The sequence below is a fragment of the Protopterus annectens genome, chromosome 8.part0 (assembly GCF_019279795.1).
Source record: "Protopterus annectens isolate FY-2018-M chromosome 8.part0, PAN1.0, whole genome shotgun sequence".
Lineage (NCBI taxonomy): Eukaryota > Metazoa > Chordata > Ceratodontiformes > Protopteridae > Protopterus > Protopterus annectens.
In genome coordinates, this window is record NC_056741.1 from 1,377,794,285 (window position 1) to 1,377,814,377 (window position 20,093).

The window sequence follows — 20,093 nt, forward strand, 5'->3', positions numbered from 1 at the left end:
AAAAATAGTAGTAAGCGCTTTCACCCTAAGGCATCTTAAGACTATAAAACAACATAAACTGCCTGTCTTTATAAAGCAGATGGTAAAACCAATAAATCAATTAATTTCATGATGTCATTAATGTCAATTAAAAATTATTTAAAATGAAATGCATATTCAAACAATGTATATGTACATATATATAAAAAAGTTTTTACATACATAAAGAGTACTTATTCATAAATAGCATGCAACAAATATATACACTATAGTAAATATCCAAAACTAAAACATTATATGATTAAAAGAAACTAAACATGAGCATTCTGCTTGGGTTTAAAAAGTCTTCTTAGGTATATATGTTTTAGTTATTATTATATATGTGTATATATATATATATATATATATGTGTGTGTGTGTGTATAGATATATATATATATATATATATATATATATATATATATATATATATATATATACATATATATATATTTATATATGTGTGTGTGTGTGTGTATATATATATATATATATATATATATATATATATATATATATATATATATATATATATATATATATATATATATATGTGTGTGTGTGTATATATGTGTATATATATATATATATATATATATATATATATATATATATATATATAAAATATATATGTGTGTGTGTGTGTGTGTGTGTGTGTGTGTATGTGTGTATATATAAATATCCCAACACTGTAATAAGTCTCCGTAGTAACAATAATGAAGAAACGGCAGGCCAGCAATAAAACAGGACGAAAAAAATCACACGTAAACTGATTTAATTTAGTGCTTTCATTCTTAAATATCCAAGAACTTCTTCAGAATAAAGAGACATACAAAGAAACAGTGAATATATACCTTAAAGTATAATAAACAGTAATAAAAAATGCAAATTGATGTGGAATGGTGAAGCAGAAAAGAAATAATAAATGAAAATATTTTCAAAAAGGTCTGTAAACCTATAACAGCGCATAGACTTCCAACCAATAGAGTGGCAGTAGCTAGAGCAGCATATGTGGAAAACCACCTTATAATAAATTTGTCTCATGCTAAAGAAACCAAATAACTAACAAGATAAGGATAGACCAATACAGGCTAAGTATTAAGCAGTTAAACCAATAGGAATAAACGCATATATACAGAAATATTCGTAAAAAAAAAGTTACTTGTAAAAGCTGAAATCTGTCACCTTGCCACAGCATGAAAACATCATCGACAAAACGACCATAGTAGATCACATTAGGAAACCAAGGATTCAAGTCATTCAATACAAATTTGTTCTCCCATTCTGAGAGGAAAAGGTTGGAATAACTATTAGCGCAGGGTGTGCCCATGGCAACACCCCATCGCTGCCAATGATATTGTTTGCCATAGAAAAAAATATTATTTTCCAGAATTAAATCTGACAGGACACAAATAAGGTCCAAATCAATGTTGTGTGCCATCCTTTGACACAAATTCCTAATTGACTCAATACCATAATCATTCGGGATTTTTCTGTAATGTTCCAATATATTTTTTTGCAATGTATCACAAGAATTGTTGTCGCTAAGCATCGGTTATCATCTTTTATAGTTTGGCAAGAAATTTCCACTTGCGGATGAGTTGAAACTTTATTATTATGACTTCGACTCATCTCCGCCGTTGGCAGAAAGTTAGGAATACAGTACTTTTCTATCATGCCAACTAATCTTTTTTTATTATTTGTAAATTACATCATGTGGAGTTAAAAGTGCATTTTAGTTATCTGTTTAAGAATTTATTTTTATTGTTTATTATGCAGTGCATTTTTTCTTGGTTTTCTAATGTGACAGTTCATGGAGAAGTACTAAATTCTGATTGGCTTGCTTTAGCCAATGAATAGTTCCCGTATTTAAGCTCATGTTGATTTGTTCACAAGTAGTGTCTGAAATGCAAATTAAGTATTATCTGTTTGGTTTACCTAGGCCATATTTCCTACATTGATTATTGGCTATCTTGTGCAATATGTTATTCTGATTCTCTGTCATTCCCTTTTTAAATGAAACCCCCCTTTTTCTAAAATTATGATCTGATGAAGGATTTTTTCCGAAAGCACTTATCGTTGGACTTTAAGGGGATTTTATCATTTTCCTGTTTGTCATTTGTCGACTGCATCAAATAAACGATTTTATTGTTGTTTGAAGTTCTTGGTGGTGTCACCTGGTTCGTATTTAATTCTTCAAGTTTACAAAGAGTGACACCTTTAGCAGTTGCAGGTATATCTTTTTTCTTATTTTGAGAATGGTTATACATGCTTACCTGCATTTTATTCCCACCCCCTACCTGCCTCAAGTGCTGTCATAGCTCTCAACCTATCTCCAAAGTAAGGAACACTAGCCCTCATAATGTGGAACAAATGGCCGAAATGTGGAATACATACTAATGGCTTACTAACAATTTCAGCTAGGAAAGTCATAGGATGGTTAAAATATGCTGGTTTTATTTATAAAGAAGATCTTTTAATGAATTATTATGATTTATTTCTATTTACCTTGGATTTCACTTAAAAAATTCCCAAAACTGAATGTGGAACTTATTGGAACTTCGAGGAACATGAACTTTTTAAGACCTCAAATGAGGTACGTTGCTCGTAATGAGGTACACTTGAGAGGCATGAGTGCTGGTATAAAATATTCATCTGATTTCCTGCTATTTTAGGTATTTTATTTAGCAATAATCTGCACCTGCGTTTTTACTAAATGCAGGATTTACCCACTGTTACACTTGAGTGCTTAAACAAAGCCAACTGTGTGTAAATCCTACATTACCCCCATACAAGAGTGGATTATTATTATTATAGAATGAGATTAAAAAGAAGTTTTTTTTTTCTTAAAAAAAAAAAAAATGAAAATGTATAAATGGACATTAATGCCCTTCCCCTGTCTTTTGATAGTCTGGAAGATGTCTAAGATGTGTACTGTGCATGCACTAAAATGTATGTGCCAAAGTCTGCAGAGTACATTGCAGTGTCTGGCTTTTTTATTATTAAAGTACTGAGAAGTGTACTGGGGTGTCTTCTGTGCAGATTTTCCTTATTATCGTCCTTTTTATTAAGTTACTGAGTTCACTGGAGTGCCATCTGGTCAAAGTTTGCAGGTCTCTGGTGCGGCTTGTAGGGATACTTCCAGCACTGAGTGACATGATTGTTTTTCTTTAACTGTTATTATTTTATTCATATCCATGGAGCAGTCTGTCAGTATATTGTAGTGTGGAAATTTTTTTCAGCAGTTTAGAGTCTTGGTTTAAAGGCATAGCAATTAACTGGAGTTCTTCCCATGTAGAAAGCTCAATTTACAATGAGTATGCTGATTTTCTACAGAAATAGAATGCTTTATGAGATTACCTGTTGTATTACTCATTTTTGCTTTTTGGAGTTTTAGTATGCAGTGTTCTTTTCCTCATCACAGGACTCCTGTGGACTGTACTTTCAGTCTGATGCAAAGTGCTTTTAAATGTTGGTAGGGGTGGTACATTCAAGAATAGGGCTTTCTTAGTAAGCCAGTACTTGACAGTTGAGAATTATCTAGTTGCATTCACTGCATTCTTAAGTGTATTAATCAATGTGTTTTTCAAGATAGTGGTGGCCATTGAGTAGCACAGTCTTTGATTTGCCTTCCTGGAAGACTGATTGCTCATGCCCCCAACCCCAACCAGGAGCCTTTACTGCAGAAACTTGTGGTCACCATTAGTCAAACAATTTCTTCCTGTTTATAGAGTGGTACATTTGGTATATGGGGTAATTTTAAACATTTTCCTGAACTGCTTATTCTACCCTTTGGAAAATGGGTGTAGGAGCTTGGGGATTTACTAGTTTGATGCTTTGCTCTGTTAAGCTTTCTGGAGTTTACTGCACTGACAGCATTTGCTGTCCCCTTGATCTACATCCATATTTGGGCCTTTCAATGACCAATTTGATTGTCAGTGGTTACAGCATCATCATTCCCTCATAGTATCTGAGAACCTTTGTACCATTTTCTGGCTTGGTGGGATTCAGCCACCAGCCTGAAAGTAGGCATTATCGTTTTAACCCTTACCCATCCTAGTCACTGACTTCAGCTGTAGTATAACAAGGATGGGAAGTCTACTTCAGGTGTGGCAGTCTGCTGGAAAAGAGCTTCAGTATTAGTCGTCTTAAGCTAAGGCTATTTTTGTTGAGGCCTGATGTTTTCTTTGTGAGAGCAGGCAGTCAGACAGTAGTTTGGTAATTTAGTTTACTGTTATGGTGGTGCAGGATACTCAATCATGTCCTACCTTTTCAGGAAGCAGTCTTAGGCTAGCACTTTGCCCCATGCGGGACCATATCTTGTATATTGCTTAACAGTACTGTCCTGTTGGACACTTGGAATTATGATTTTGTTTTTATTGGGGTATTGTTCAGGATGTATTTCAGATGTGGACACTAAAGAATTTGACGTGTTTGCCACCTGAGAGAATACAGTGCTGCCCCATTTCTGTTCTTTGTGGAAGGGCAGAGTAGCAACTAAATGCTTTCTTAGAAGACTAAGGAGAGGCTATCTGCCCTTGGGGGGCCATTTTAAACCTAGTCAGTTTCCCAAAGGTGAGACGTAAACCCAGTACCGTGAGTCTGTGAGGTAAATGCCTTAACCATTATACCAACTCCCAACCCCTCGTTGTTGTGTAAGGAGGCTTGGGTAGCCATTTGTAAGGGACTAAGGGTAAATATGTATTGCTGCTGTTTAGGTATGCGTCTGCAAGAAACATGCAAGACCAATAAATTAAGAGTCTGCGGGGTATGACTGAACAGTTGTGTAGCCTCAAATTTAAACCAGGGTTTCAAGATGCTGTCTCTGCAGTGCAGAAAATTCTATTACCTAAAATAGCACATTATGTTGGCTGTATGGTACAGAAATGTAAATCCCTGACTGAGATCCACATAACTTGGTTTTGAGTAGCAGGTTTAGCACCAGAGAGGCTAAGGAGAAAATAAAACTGATGAGGTAGCACATACTGCCCTATTTTTGTTTGGAGGGGAGTCGCCCAGGTAATAAATTCTGGGGGTGAGAGAGGATCTGACTGCTCCTGATAAATTGCATCTCTAAAATCTGAAAATCTCTGGTGACATCACAGTAGGCTTTTATGTGGGGTTACATCCATGGTTTTTAATCAATCTTTGCTTTTGTAGAGGTGCATTCATTAAAGTCTGTTTCATCTCTATGCTAATCCTGCCTTGACCCCGTGGTTATAAAGGTCAGGTGACTATTAGGTAAGGAGATTTTTCTATTTATTTATTTATATATATGTTTTTTAAGAATATAACAAAGATGCAAGGTACAGGTAAAATGAATGAAAGGGAGGAAAACAAACCATTTGATGTTGGTGATCAGTATGATTGTACTTGTTAGTGCTATTGTGTTAGTCTGTATTTTTATTTTCTGGCAGTGTAATTGTTTCTGTGAAACTACTCAGAGTTAATTTGCTTTGAATAGTGCCATAAATTTATAAAATATTCACTTCTGCACATTATTTCTGTTGTTGTACTTCACTTAAGTACTGTGCTTGGGAATAAACACTTAAAGCTGAAATTGAACTATATTTAGCAGACATAGGCCTTAGGACCTTGCCTTCCATATGCATCACACACCGTGTTACCCATGGCACGTATTCTATATTTATGTTTATATACATATGCATAAACACACGTGTTTGCAGTCCTCCAGCTTTTCTGAAGGTGGTTTCTGAGGTGTATATTCATCAGTTCTGGCTTTACTTCAGTCCATATGTGCTAGCCGGTGAACTAACTGCTTATTTCCTTTGATCACAGCAGGAAGGATAACAGAAGTTACCAAAGAGATCCTGCCCCTATAGTTTGCCATTTGGGTTCTACTTTGTCTCAGAAAGGCTAATGTAGCCTTAAGTAATATAATAATAGGATGTTCTTCTGGCATACCTCTCAACCTCTTAGAGCAAGGAATCTGGACAAAGCCTAAATTAATGGGGGAACAAAGTCCCAAAAATAGGAAGAGATTTTAAATAGTGCTCTTATAAACTTTTAAAATTTCTATAATAACAGGATTTGTGTTAGCATGCATTTTCTGAATTATATGAACTCTGAAAAATCAAATGAATGTTATTATTCAGTGACTTTGGTACCTACTGATTTGTCAGAAAACCACAAAATGTATGAGGAGCAGACAAAAAATCTAGGACAAAAATCTTGACAGTTGATAGGTGTGTCTCTTGGTGGTGGAAGCTGTGTCTGCCTCTGCTGAGTTTTCAGGAGTGTGACTAATACAGTGGCATTGTTCCACGGAGGTAGTGACTGCCTCTAATGTATGTTTCTGTGATGTGGGAAGAAATAGCCAGGGAATTGTTATGGCTAGGCTTGTATAGGCCCTAGGGCTGATAGCCTAGTACCAACCTATGAACCTATGCCTGGCAGTCAGTGCGTGTCTTTACCAAACACAACCTTTATCCTCTTAAGGCCTGGAGTAATTGTCCTATGGCACAGGCACCCTTCCTGATATTCTTTCCTGAAGTCATCTTTTTCTTTTGCCTTTTTTCCTGAGTTATTTGTCTCTTGAAGACTGATAAGTATATTACCCAACATCATTGTAGAAGGCCTCTTAAATTATGATTCCACGTACTCACAATATCAGCTGATCGTCAAAAGAACTGTCTGCAGTAGTGAACTACCCCTTAGCTCTTTCTTTTTTAAATGAGAGACTACAGGACGACAGCTGTTGCATCTTAGTCATAGGATCTCATCAAACCAAACTTCAGGTTTGAAATTCTAGAGCTTTCTCAACCACTGCATTCTCTTGTCAGTGTAGTTTCTTGTTCAAGATGAGATCAGAACAGGAGATCCTAGGGGTGTGAGCATCCCATTCACAGCGATGCTGTTCTTGAGCCATAAGAGGCATGGCTGAGCTTGTGAAAAAAAAAAAGACAAGACAAGGTACATTTCAAGAAGGGTGCTTTCCTATAGCCTAGCTAGTGAACTGGACCTACTTGAAGATCAGCTATTTTGGTGAGTACCCTCATCTCTGTTCTTTCTTTGTTTTTTTTTTGTTCTAAGTGATGAGTGAGAATTGTTTTATTGTTTTGGAGCTTTTTATTTGAATTTGTATTGAGCCAAGACTGGAATTTCAATTTCAAGTGTGCTGGATCTGCCTTCATTTAGGCCACAACATGATTTGCTGTTTACTAATTAGTTTGTTTCTTGATATTCTTCTAGCTGGGGTCCTGATGATGATGGGAAGACCGTGGATGGCCCTCATGCACTTGGAAAGGTATGGATTTAAACTTGTATTATGCTGGCTTGCTGACTAATTTTGTGCTACAGCTTTGAGTGTTAATTTACACATATTCTGTGTTGGGTTGTAGCCTGACTAGGTCTAGCCTTCCATGACACTGCCTTCCCACTGTGTACAGGACAACATTAATCATACCTTCTATTGTTCTAGCTTTCATTTTTTCATTTTAAATGCATGTACGTGTGTGTGTGTGTGTGTGTGTATGTATTTTTATATATATATATATATATATATATATATATATATATATATATATATATATATATAGATTCATAGGTAGGTACTAGGCTACTGGCCCTAGGGCCTATACAAGCCTAGCCAAAAAGGTACCCTGGCTTTCGCCACCCAAGAAAATTTTCTTGTGCCCCTGTCCAGCAGAACCACAGAAGTGATCCCCGGGGTGAATTTCTTATTACCCATCCAATCATCAAGATTCTTCTTGAAGAGTGCTAATGGGGAGCTCTGTTTGACATAGATAGGTAGTCTGTTCCAGAGTATGGAAAGTCTCTGGGACAGGAATCTATCCCTCCAGCATGTTCTGTTTATTATGGTGACAAGATTTAGGTCCCTAGAGCGTGTAGCTCGGAGGGATTGGGATTTATTTAAGTGGAGCATGTCCAACAGCTCTGGGTTTGACATAGCTTTGTATGTTAGGCAGAGATCGCCTCTGAGTAGGCGATATGCCACAGAGTAAAGCTGGAGTTTTTTGAGACTGTCTGCATAAGGCATCTGTTTGAGGCCAGTAATCCTCTTTGTGAGGTATTTTTGCGGCCTTTCCAGTTGTTGTAGATGTCTTGTGAGGTACATACCAAAAGGGGTGTTGTACTCTATAATGGGTCTAATGAGTGATGTGTAGAAGGGAACAATGACCTCTTTTTTTCTGGATGAGAAACCTTTTGTGATGAGGTGTGCCACATAGAAGGATTTCCTGACCACTGTGGTGATGTGATTATCAAAGGAGAGACTACTGTCCACCTGTTTCCCAAGGTCTCTTATCACACTTTCGGTGTTAAGTAGACTACCGCCTATGTGGTAGTTCATTGGTACAGAGTTTTTACCCAAGGGGATGACAATGCACTTTTTGGCATTGAGCTTGAGACCATGTCTTTGACACCATGCATCTGTCTCAGTGAGGCCCTTTTGTAGGATGTCCACATCATTAGGAGTTTCGATTATGGCTCCTAGTTTGCAGTCATCTGCGAATTTACTTAGCCAAAGACCTTCTGTGTTAGCCTGTACTTCAGAGAAGTAGATACCAAACAGGAGTGGACCCAGGACTGAACCCTGTGGTACTCTACTTGTCAATGGTCTGAAGTCTGATTTGGAGTCTGCTACTTTCACAGTGTGGGTTCTGTCAGTAAGCCATTTGGCAACCCATCTTGTGACATAGGGATTTATACCTAGTTTAGTGAGTTTATCTATAATTCCAGAGTGGGGGATGGTTTTGAACGCCTTGGCGAGATCTAGATAGGCTGTGTGTGTTACCCTCATCTATGGCTTTGGTGACTACTTCAAAGAAGTCTATCAGGTTTAGAAGACATGATCTGCCTTTTACAAACCCAAACTGTGTGGGGTCCAGAGTTTGGAGATCTCCAATGTCTTTATTTATGAGTTCCATGATGATACGTTCCATGGCCTTGCAGACAAGGCTAATGGGGCGGTAGTTCCCGGGGTTTGTTGTGCCCCCCCCCTTTGTGGAGTGGGATAACTATCCCTCACATCCCTCCTGTATGGATAGATATACTGAGATATATACACGTGTTGTAGCAAACAGTTTAACAGTGAGAAAGGGTGTCCATGCTCATTTGTTTTCCCAATTTGCCTTCCCACCCTACCTGCCAGTCATTCTTCCCTCATCACCGAGAGCAAGAATTGTTGAAGTGGGGCCATCATGTGGCTGAAAAATTTTTTTTTTTGCCAACCTCATCCCCAACACACTCTTAGCTGTGTAAGGGAAAGGGGCATGCACTAGTCTGCTGTGCTGATTGTTCTCATTTTTGTGAGTAGTATTTCCAGCAATAGACCTACCCACAATCTCTGAAACACATAGGATGTTTTTTCTGGTATCCATGGGAGAAATTGCATCATCCCAGTGTTTACACGTCCCTCTTCCACCAACAGGATTGGCGAGTGGGCCAAGCCCTTTCATTCCTCTCCCTTCCTACCTGGCTCCTCCAGTGCTGAGGCTGATAATCGAACCCTAGTCACATGGATCACAATTAGGGGTCCATGGGACCCTGTACCCCTGAACCAGGCTGAGATGGGGTGTCCATTTGTGCTGCTGGAGATCTAACATCTCTGCATCCTTGGCAAATTGCAGGTTTAGGGTTGAGACCGATGGGACTGTAAGGTGCAGTATATAGGTAAGATTCAAAAGTGTGAATCCAGGCCCCAGTGGTCAGCTGACTGCATGTGATTGGAAATATGGGCAGTGTATTGGTATCATTGCACATCTTTGTCTTCGTTGTTTGTTTTTAACTGTATAGGTAACTTGATCCAAACTGAATGTCTTTCAGCAGTAACAGAGACATACAGCACAAGTTAAATTTCAGCATTATTGTAGTGTATCTGTACAAAGAGTGTAACTTAAGGAGTTCTTGTAAACTGTTACTGTTGTAGTCCCTTGTTCTTTTTAACCCTGCCCCTTTAGAACTAGCCAGGTAGGGGTTAAGGGGGGGGGGGGGTGCCAGCCACACAAACAGAATTGGTGGAAAATTGTGATCTGAGGTGTGCCTCACTAAGAATGAACAGTTCCTTCTAAAAATTATGCAGTTGATTTGACTGTTTTTTCTTCAGTTTATGTGGGGTGCATGTGTCATAACATTATGCCCATTGGGAACTTGAACTCTTGAAAGAGGACATCATGCCTCCAAGAGGAAAAAACGCTGAGAGAAGAAGGGAGCCACTTTTGAGATTTTAAGTATTTTTTCTCTGTTTATTTGCTAAGTTTTTCTGCATAGCTGCCTAGCTTGAGCATTTTCTGGCTTGTTAAACTTGATTTCTGTATTAGTAGCTGTATTTAGAGCACAACCAAAAGCTGTTTGCTGAATTTCCTGTTTGCACTTAATTTTGAATCGTTTTTTTCTTAAAACTTGCATATTTTCTGTCCTTGACCTAGCACTCTTGTGTGGGGTCATTTACTGCACTGTTATAACTTGATATTACTTGTGAACCTCTGCTATCTCTGTAAAAAACAAAAAAAAAAAAATCTTGCTTTTTCCCACTTTTCTGAGAGTTAAAAAGTTCAGTTACAGGCTTGCTGTTCCTGAACTGTTTGAAAGTTTCTGTGAGGCCATTTTTGCTTGGGCTGGAGTTTCGTCTCTGTGTTCCTCAGTGGCAGTGTCTAACATTGTGCAGCTTCCCTGCCCCGGAGGTGGTTACTGACTTGAAACTGTAGTTTTATTGGCCACTAGGGTCATTTCCATAACTCCTTCATCTTCCTCTCTTAAAACCTAGTTGCCTCGTGGTTTGGTCTTTTCAGGCTTGTTGGCTGTTGGTGAAGCACCCTCCAAGAGGCTGAGGAGCCACTTTTGAGATTTTAAGTATTTTTCTCTATTTATTTGCTAAGTTTTTCTGCATAGCTGCCTAGCTTGAGCATTTTCTGGCTTGTTAAACTTGATTTCTGTATTAGTAGCTGTATTTAGAGCACAACCAAAAGCTGTTTGCTGAATTTCCTGTTTGCACTTAATTTTAAATCGTTTTTCTTAAAACTTGCATATTTTCTGTCCTTGACCTAGCACTCTTGTGTGGGGTCATTTACTGCACTGTTATAACTTGATATTACTTGTGAACCTCTGCTATCTCTGTAAAAACAAAAAAAAAAAAATCTTGCTTTTTCCCACTTTTCTGAGAGTTAAAAAGTTCAGTTACAGGCTTGCTGTTCCTGAACTGTTTGAAAGTTTCTGTGAGGCCATTTTGCTTGGGCTGAAGGAGGGTCTCTGTGTTCATCAGTGGCAGAGACTAACATTGAGCCGCTGGCCTCCCCGCCGGAGAGGTGGTTACTGACTTGAAACTGTAGTTTTATTGGCCACTAGGGGTCATTTCCATAACTCCTTCATCTTCCTCTCTTAAAACCTAGTTGCCTCGTGGTTTTTCAGGCTTGTTGGCTGTTGGTGAAGCACCTCCAAGAGGAAAAAGCTGAGAGAAGAAGGAGTCACTTTTGAGATTTTAAGTATTTTTCTTTTTCTGCATAGCTGCCTAGCTTGAGCATTTTCTGGCTTGTTAAACTTGATTTCTGTATTAGTAGCTGTATTTAGAGCACAACCAAAAGCTGTTTGCTGAATTTCCTGTTTGCACTTAATTTTAAATCGTTTTTTCTTAAAACTTGCATATTTTCTGTCCTTGACCTAGCACTCTTGTGTGGGGTCATTTACTGCACTGTTATAACTTGATATTACTTGTGAACCTCTGCTATCTCTGTAAAAACAAAAACAAAAAAAAATCTTGCTTTTCCCACTTTTCTGAGAGTTAAAAGTTCAGTTACAGGCTTGCTGTTCCTGAACTGTTTGAAAGTTTCTGTGAGGCCATTTTGCTTGGGCTGAAGGAGGCACTCTGTGTTCATCAGTGGCAATGAGTAAGATTGAGCAGCTTCCCTGCCACGGGGAGACGTGGTTACTGACTTGAAACTGTAGTTTTATTGGCCACTAGGGTCATTTCCATAACTCCTTCATTTGTCCTCAGAGGAGTGGTTTAAGGCAGTAACTTGTAGTTTATTGGCCATTTTGGGTCATTTCCTGTCTTTTCCAGCCCCTACTATAAACGGAGTTGCTACCGTTGCACACTAGGGCAGCAGCTTAAGCAGGTTTAAACTATTCGGCTACCTAAAGTCCACTCTTCAAATTTTCCTTAAAACTACCTTCCTCGAACTATACTACTGATCTAATCAGCTTATCCTATAATTAAAAGATCATCTCTACTTGACTCCAAGTAGACTATTCTCTATCTGTTAAGCACTTGCTCCTACAGTACTTATTACCTTGATACGGCACTCTTGTCATAGATTGTACCCCAAAAGGCAACCCCCATTTCTCGGTCACCCACGCCCCGGAATCTTTTTAAAGTTTTTTTGTCTATTCCTTCTAGCATGTCGGGATCAGTTGCTAGTGTCCTCTCCTGCTCAGCTGGTGAACCTGGGAATATTGAGGCAATGTTACAATTGCCTCATGTACACAGACAACCCTCTCCTCTTCCCACAAAACACAAATACATAGAGATGCAACTATACGGCCAAACTGGAGGCTGAGCTCTCAACATAGGACTGGCAAGACCAGTCAGGAGGAGAAGGTTACCACACACACTATAGACCCAGTCTCACATAGTACCATTACAACCTCAAATCATACACATAAACACACAAAGACATACTCGGAGGCTCTGATCAAAACAGCAGAGGCCACCAAAGCAGACACCCAAACAACCACCACCTCAGAACACAACACCTGCAACACATAGACCTCACAGTCAGAGTGTCAAACAGTCACAGCCCTTAAGGCCAAACACAATGCCAGACACACTAGTCATTGGTGACTCCATAGTCAGACACACTGACGTCCCCACCAGACTGAGTAAGGAGAAGGTCACAGTAAGCTGCCTGTCGGGCGCTAGAATCAGCACTCAGGTCTCTCAACAGCAGGTACAAATATGACTCAGTCATTGTCCACGCTGGTGTAAACGACCTGAGCTCCTTGGACTACATGAAAAGAGACATTGAGGAGCTCTCTGATTATGTAGCCCAGGCAGGTATGACCCTGACCTTGAGCAGTATCCTACCTTCACCAAGAATGATGCCACAATACAGAGATAAGATGATCAGCTTTAACAATTGGCTTAAACACTGGTGTCATTCAAGGGGATCCAGTGTCTGTCTGCCTGGGATGACATGCTGGACAAGCCACGCTCGGCTTGCACCTGTCACCCTGGGATTCGGATATTGGCAAAGGCTCTTGCCACCCCCATAGTGCCTTTTTAGGCAAGGCTCAAATTCTAAACCTACCACCCTAGAACACAAAGGAAAAAACTAAGGGTAATGCTGCTCAATGCCAGAAGTCTAAATCTCAAAATGCACAGGCCCTTCTCAGTATGGAGAACATCGATGTCTGTGCTGTGACAGAAACCTGGTTCAAGGCTCCTGAGAGCACCCCAGCGCTATCAGGTTTTACCTCATATCATGCCCCAAAATCTGGACAATACCAAGAAAGGAGGGGGTATCCATATTCATCAAGGACACCCACACCTCAAGACTGGTGCGATGCATCGGAGACCATCCAGGTGCAATTAACCATAGGCAAGACTGCTCTGCAAATTGTAGCATGTTACAGGCCACCCTCACAAACTCAGGAACCTCACATGGCCTTCCTGAAAACACTAGAGGATAAATGTATCACCAAACACCATCATACTAGGTGACTTCAATTACCCTAATATAGACTGGGAACACTACTCAAGCCCAAACACCCCTAGCCCAAACGTTCCTGGAATTCATAAACTCAAATGCCATGGAACAACTAGTCACCATCCCCACAAGAGGAGATAACATACTTGATCTCATCATCACGAACATGGGAGCACAATGTTCAACAGTGTACCCCTCACTGGTGAGATCAGACCACAAACTAATCTCTGGAGGTCCTCATCCCACCCCACCTGAAATAAAAAGACCACAGTAAAAAACTTCTCAAAGCCGACTTCACACTTCTAAAGACTAGTGTGGTCTCCTTTAAGCCGAGCCGGAAAACAGTACTCAAGCCGCTGAATCACTTACAAATGCCTACCAGCACCTGCAGGACTGCATGGATAAGGCAATCCCAAGCAAAACAAAGACTCTTTGTACCAAAGGCAAGCGTCCAGTCTGGTGGACCCCAGCCATAAACAAACTCTACAACAAAAGGAGGAAGCTACTACAAGATAGAGCAAAATCCTTAAAAGGTAAGACACCCTTGATCACTATAAGTAAAAACTAAGAGCTCTCATAAAATCATCCAAAGCAAATTTCGAGAGAAAAATAGCTAAAGACTCAAAAGACAATCATAAGGCCTTCTTTAGCTATGTTAGAAACCTGGGAGGAAACTCCCAGATATGCTCAGAGCTAGTTCAAAATGATGTGAAGATTACTGATCCTACAGACATTGCCAACATACTGGCTGACAGGTTCAGTGCAAACTTCTCCCCCTCCCCAAAAGGAGAGATATCTATACCAAGCGATTGCAGCGCCCCAAACCTCTCCAGCACCCAAATGACAACTGCTCACACCAACACAAAAGACACAGCAACCATGGGACCAGATGGTGTCCCGGCTGTGTGCTCCATGAACTCAATGAGGAATTAAACCCACAGCTAGGACAGCTGTTTAATCAAAGTCTTACCTCTGGATACTGCAACTGTGGTACCACTTCACAAAGGCGGTGCCTCCACCGACCCTGGAAATTACCGCCCATTAGCTTGACAAGCCTTATCTGCAAAGCCATGGAGAGGATCATAATGGACCTCATAAATAAAGACATAGAATTTGCAGACTTTGGATCCAACCCAGTTTGGCTTTGTCAAAGGCAGATCATGCCTTTTAAACTTGGTTGACTTTTGAAACAGTCACCAAAGCCATTGATGAGGGAAAGGCAGTCCATACAGCCTACCTCGATCTGGCTAAGGCCTTGATACAATACCCCACTCGGGTATCATTGAAAAACTCATCAGCTTAAATGTCAACCCATACATCACAAGATGGGTTGCAAACTGGCTGAGTGACAGAACCCACAGGGTCAGAGTTGCTGGCGCCATGTCAGACTCAAAGCCTGTCACAAGTGGTGTCCCACAGGGCTCAGTCCTGGGCCCACTCTTGTTTGGCATCTACTTTTCAGTACAAGCAAACACAGGAGGGTTATGGCTGACAAAGTTTGCAGATGACTGCAAACTGGGCGCCATAGTAGAAAACACATCTGATACAGATATCCTTCAGAAGGGTCTCACAGAAGCGGATAACTGGTGCCAGAGCCACGGCCTAAAGTTAAATGCCAAAAATGCATAGTCATACCCTTCTACCAAATAGGTGGCAATCCACTGAGCACAGAAGAAGTTATCAGGGACCTGGGGACCCAGGTTGATAGTAGTCTGTCATTCGACACCCATGTAGCTAAAGTAGTTAGGAAGACCTTCTACATTGCCCACCTTATCATGAAGGGATTCTCATCTAGATCAAGGGAGGTCATAGTCTCCTTTACTCATCACTCATCAGACCAATGATTGAGTACAATGCCCCATTATGTATCTGACCCGACACTTGCAGCAGCTGGAGAGGCCACAAAGTTCCTCACCAAAAGGATAAAGGGTCTCAAAAATCTGTCCTATGCTGCCCGACTGAAAGAACTCCAGCTCTATTCAGCTCAGAGGTGACCTTTGCCTAACATACAAGGCCATGTCAAACCCAGATTTGATGAATATGCTTCACCTCAAAAATCTAGATCCATCAGAGCCACAAGGAGACTTAAACCTTGACACGGCTATTAATAGGGCGTGCTGGAGGGATAGATTCATCACCCAAAGACTCCTATGCTGTGGAACAAAATCCCGGTACATGTGAGGCAGAGCACCTCGCTGGCCTTGTTCAAGAGAAATCTTGACCAATGGATGGGAGATCACAGATATACCCCAGGGATTACCTCAGTGTCACTGCTCGACAGAGGCACAGCAAAATAATGGGTATAGTTCCCCATACTAAAGGGGTGGCGTAAGCCACAAAATGATGGGCTAGGCTTGTAAATGCCCTCGGGCAGATAGCCTAGTATGAACCTATGAACCTATGAACCTATGCAATCTGTTTACATAATATCTTATATAATGCACTAAACGTCTCATTTTCCATTGAAAGATTGGACCTAAGTATGTCTCATAGTCGTGGTTAACCAGTGATGTAGGATGAGTTGGTCAGTCATTGTCAGCAGCAGGAACAATACCTTCAGTCATTAGTTATCTCAGCATGCAACACATTGCTGGGCTAATAGTACTTCTCCATTTTCCTCATAGTGCTGTGGCAGATATACTTTCTCTGCTGATCTCCTTTGCTGCACATTCATCAAGCATTCAGAAATGACCTCAAGCTATATATGTATAAAAATTATTTCTGGGAGAAAAATGTTGCAGTTTTTACCATTTTTCTGTTTAGTCTTTTCATTTGTCACTGGTTTGTTCTGATTGACTTGGTATTCCTCATGACATTTCTGGTTCTTTTTTTAGGGCAGCTTCACTGTGCTTCTTTGCCTCTTCCTGTGTCTTAGTGATTTTTATTACCCGTGTTTTGGTTACTGTGTACTTTCTAGTGGTTTTGGTGTCTGGTTTATTTTTGTATTGGAGGTGATTTGCTATTATTTGTGGAGTTCTGTAAAAAAAAGTTTATTTTTGTGAGATAATGTTTTAATTTCCTACCCTTGTTTTAGCCCTAGTAATTGGCATCATTGCCTGTTCTAAGCTTGTTTTGTATTACTAGGAGTTTTTGCTAGTTTTGTGGCATTTGACTAGAAGGAGAAGAGCATTTAAAGTGTGTGTAAATCGGACCATGATATCCTGCCACAAGATAGATCTTTGTGTGTGTTTTGTTTAGGATGGAGGAAGAACATTTCACAGCATCTTTTGAGATTTACAAGTCTTTTACCTCTTCTACTGCAAAGGAGAAAGAATAAGTTAAACTTATGCAGGATTGAATAGAATTCATAGGTAGCCCAGCTGCCATTTTGGACCATTTTAAGCTTGGCCAATTTCCCATTAGTGAGAATCGAACTTTGTACTTTTTGTCTATAAGGTAAACTCCTTAACCATTATGCCAACCCCCAACTCCAGTGTTTTGTCTGCTTCCATTGGAACCTTAAGTTTGAATACTGTTTCATTCAGGGTCAGCTCAACTGATCTTGAGAGACGAATCCTTAGCGCTTGAGGAGGAATTCTCTGGGGATATGGAAAAGTTTAGAGAGAAGGACAAGAATAAGACTGACAAGTCTTGCGCAGCTGATAAGATGAGCGATTTCTGTCCAAGTTGTAGTACTACAATGCCGAGAGTAGGATAAAGGCACTCTGTTACTCATTCTCCTAGTTTTTCTACTTTGCTGATTTTTGTCTGGTAAATTACCATTTAGATTAGTTAGAACTGGTCAATATATCCTCTTTAACCACTAAAGGTAAGAACATTTTTGGGCTGTAGCCTTTCATTATTAAGCTCCTAGAGATGTTACCCCCCCCTTCAAGAGATCAGTTATGAGAACATGGTACAGGCCTTCATTAAGGTTCGGTAAAAAAATGTTTCTTGCCTTCTCCTCCTATGGTGCTAACGTATATAAAGGCACTTCTTTTTTTACTTATCTTCTCATCGCATCCATCCCTTTTCTCCATGTCATTCATCATTTGAGTCCTAATCTCAAGGAGGCCAGAGTCAAGCCAGCAGGTACAGATGTTGACATTGGCAGCCTTGTTGATATCAGCAGTAGTTTATTGGCCTCTGCTTTAATTCTGATGATGTTATGGGAAGTGCCTTCAACCTTTTGGTTGACTTCTCAGAATAACTTTTGGTGCAGTTCTCAACAGGATCAGTCAGTGCTGATGTTGGTTGACTCAGCCTTTTGATCTCTAGGCGGAGTGCTGCTGGCATTGAACCTGGGGCTAAAGAGCATGCTGGAACCATTCCTGAGGATCAGGTCTGACACAGATTCTGTTAGTGGCTACATTGACATTCATGGGCTTTGGCCTTGGGAAGCAGGGGCTCTTGCCTAGCTGGCTTTTGTGAGGTATCAGCATCTGTGTTGACTCCATCATTTCAGATTGTTCTGCATGTGCCACCCTCCATGCTTGCTACTACTTTGACATAGGCTGTGACTGGAGAAGTTGCTTTGGCTGAACCCTTATCCATCTACCATTTCTTGCTGCAGTAATCCTATAAGCGATATACCCTGTTACAAGTTTCTGTGTCATCATTTAAGTTTTTACTTCCTAGGGTTTGTAAGATGCAGAAGTGCAAGAAAGGATAACTGGACTTTCTTTGTGAGCCCTCCACCCCAGGTGTTGAGTACAAAAATTATGTTGATGCCTTCTAAACTCTCCACCCCACCCCCCATGATCCTAAGTTAGAGGGAGTGCTACAGATGAGGCAGAAAGGGAATAGCCCACAGTTTTCTATGACTTCTGTGTGACAGATCATACAGGAAGCTTTTCAGACCCCCCCCCTTCCCAAACTTCCTCATGGGTAGTCACACTCTGATAAAATGGTATGACTTGGGAATTGAGACTCCATGGAGCAACTGTGATGTCGTACCACCTGTCATTTGGAGACCAGACAAGATATTCTAATCTTTCAAGGATGGCAACAGCAGGACTAAGAATCCTAAGCCCAACTCATTTATTGAGTGCAGCTACCCTTAAAAATTCACCCATAACTGGGAGTCCTGTGCATTCTCCAGATAAAGAATCCTGGGATATGGATAGGTTTAGAAAGCTTGTTTACCTGCCCTTTGTGTTTTCTCTGAGGGCAATAAACTATCTTTCACAAGTTTAGGGTCTTGTGAGTTTTAATTTATGAGGTGAGACGGTAGTTGTCTAGGTTGTTAAATGGACAGCAGAAATCAAAGCTGCAGTCCCAAATGCCACCCATATTTTTACATATCTTACATAGGCATACATCTGGTTTACTTCATTGGTGGTGCTGCTAAGGCAATGAGCATAGACATGGCTGTTTGCCACCATGCCTGGCTGTGTTTCACTGACACTGATGAGGATACTAAGGTGACCTTCACTAATACCCTGTTTAGTAGAGAAGCACTCTTTGGATCACCAGTTGACTCACCTAGGGAGTATGGAGTTGGAAGACAAAAATTCTCTCTGCTGGTGGTATTAAATTTCTTACTCCATAGCAAGCCTTTTTGATGAAGCTATGGCAGCTGTGGTTCTACCATGGCTAATAGCAGCAGTGTAACCGCAGATGTGGGAGAAACTAACATCATCATGGTAAATTTCAGATATTTCGCCAACCTAGAGGCAAGAAAGGTTGGCAGCTGCAGTGATACATTTTTCCTTTAGAGGAATAATGAACAACAAGAAAATCCCCAAAATCTTGCTTCACTTTTCCAGTCCAGAGGCAGTCGAAGGTTGTCTGCCATTCCACTTGGCTGGCCATTGCAAAGGACAAGTAGATCAGGACTGTAATATTTAGAGGCTTCAAAATTTCCTTCCACGTCCCTAGCTAACCTCACTTTCTTACCTTACCATATGTCCCAACCTGCAAAAAAGAGTGCAGCAGGAAAGGAAGTATTAAAACTTTTCAACAAAACAGTCATCCACGAGGTCCCATCTCTTTAAAAAGTATCCATTTCTTATGCTTAACTTTTTTAATTCCAAAGAATGAAAAAACACGAATGGCACCACAAACTGCAGAAAAGACAAACCAGAGCAGGAACAAGCAACTTAATAAATACCAGTTAAACATAATAGATGTCCTTAAATTTTGCAGTATAAATTAAGCTAAACAATCAATGCTACTTGTTTATACAGCGTACAAACATGATACAATAAAATAAAATAAAACACTATACTTGCAGTAATAAGAAGTCATACTCAGCCTTTACATTCCGATATGTTACTTAATTACAAAACTAACGTGTAGTAATTGTTGACCCTAAGGGTTTTATGATTAGCAAATTCCCAATATATAGGAAATTTACAAACCCTAAAAAATTGATTAGGTTAACAGGAGAAAGAGGGGGGAAGTGTATGTAAGTGAATTTAAACTGCTGTTAATAGTCTGAAGAAGTCTAGT

At 40.1% G+C, this 20,093-nt stretch overlaps 1 protein-coding gene across 1 annotated transcript in view; it reads left to right on the top strand.

The window, feature by feature from the left end:
- The window catches only part of PCSK7 (proprotein convertase subtilisin/kexin type 7), a 1,762,277-nt gene that overhangs the window by 400,580 nt on the left and 1,341,604 nt on the right, over nt 1–20,093 (top strand). The window contains exon 6 of the mRNA XM_044080959.1: nt 7,231–7,285. Within this exon, the coding sequence (XP_043936894.1) occupies nt 7,231–7,285 (55 nt within the window). The remainder of the gene's footprint in view (nt 1–7,230; nt 7,286–20,093) is intronic.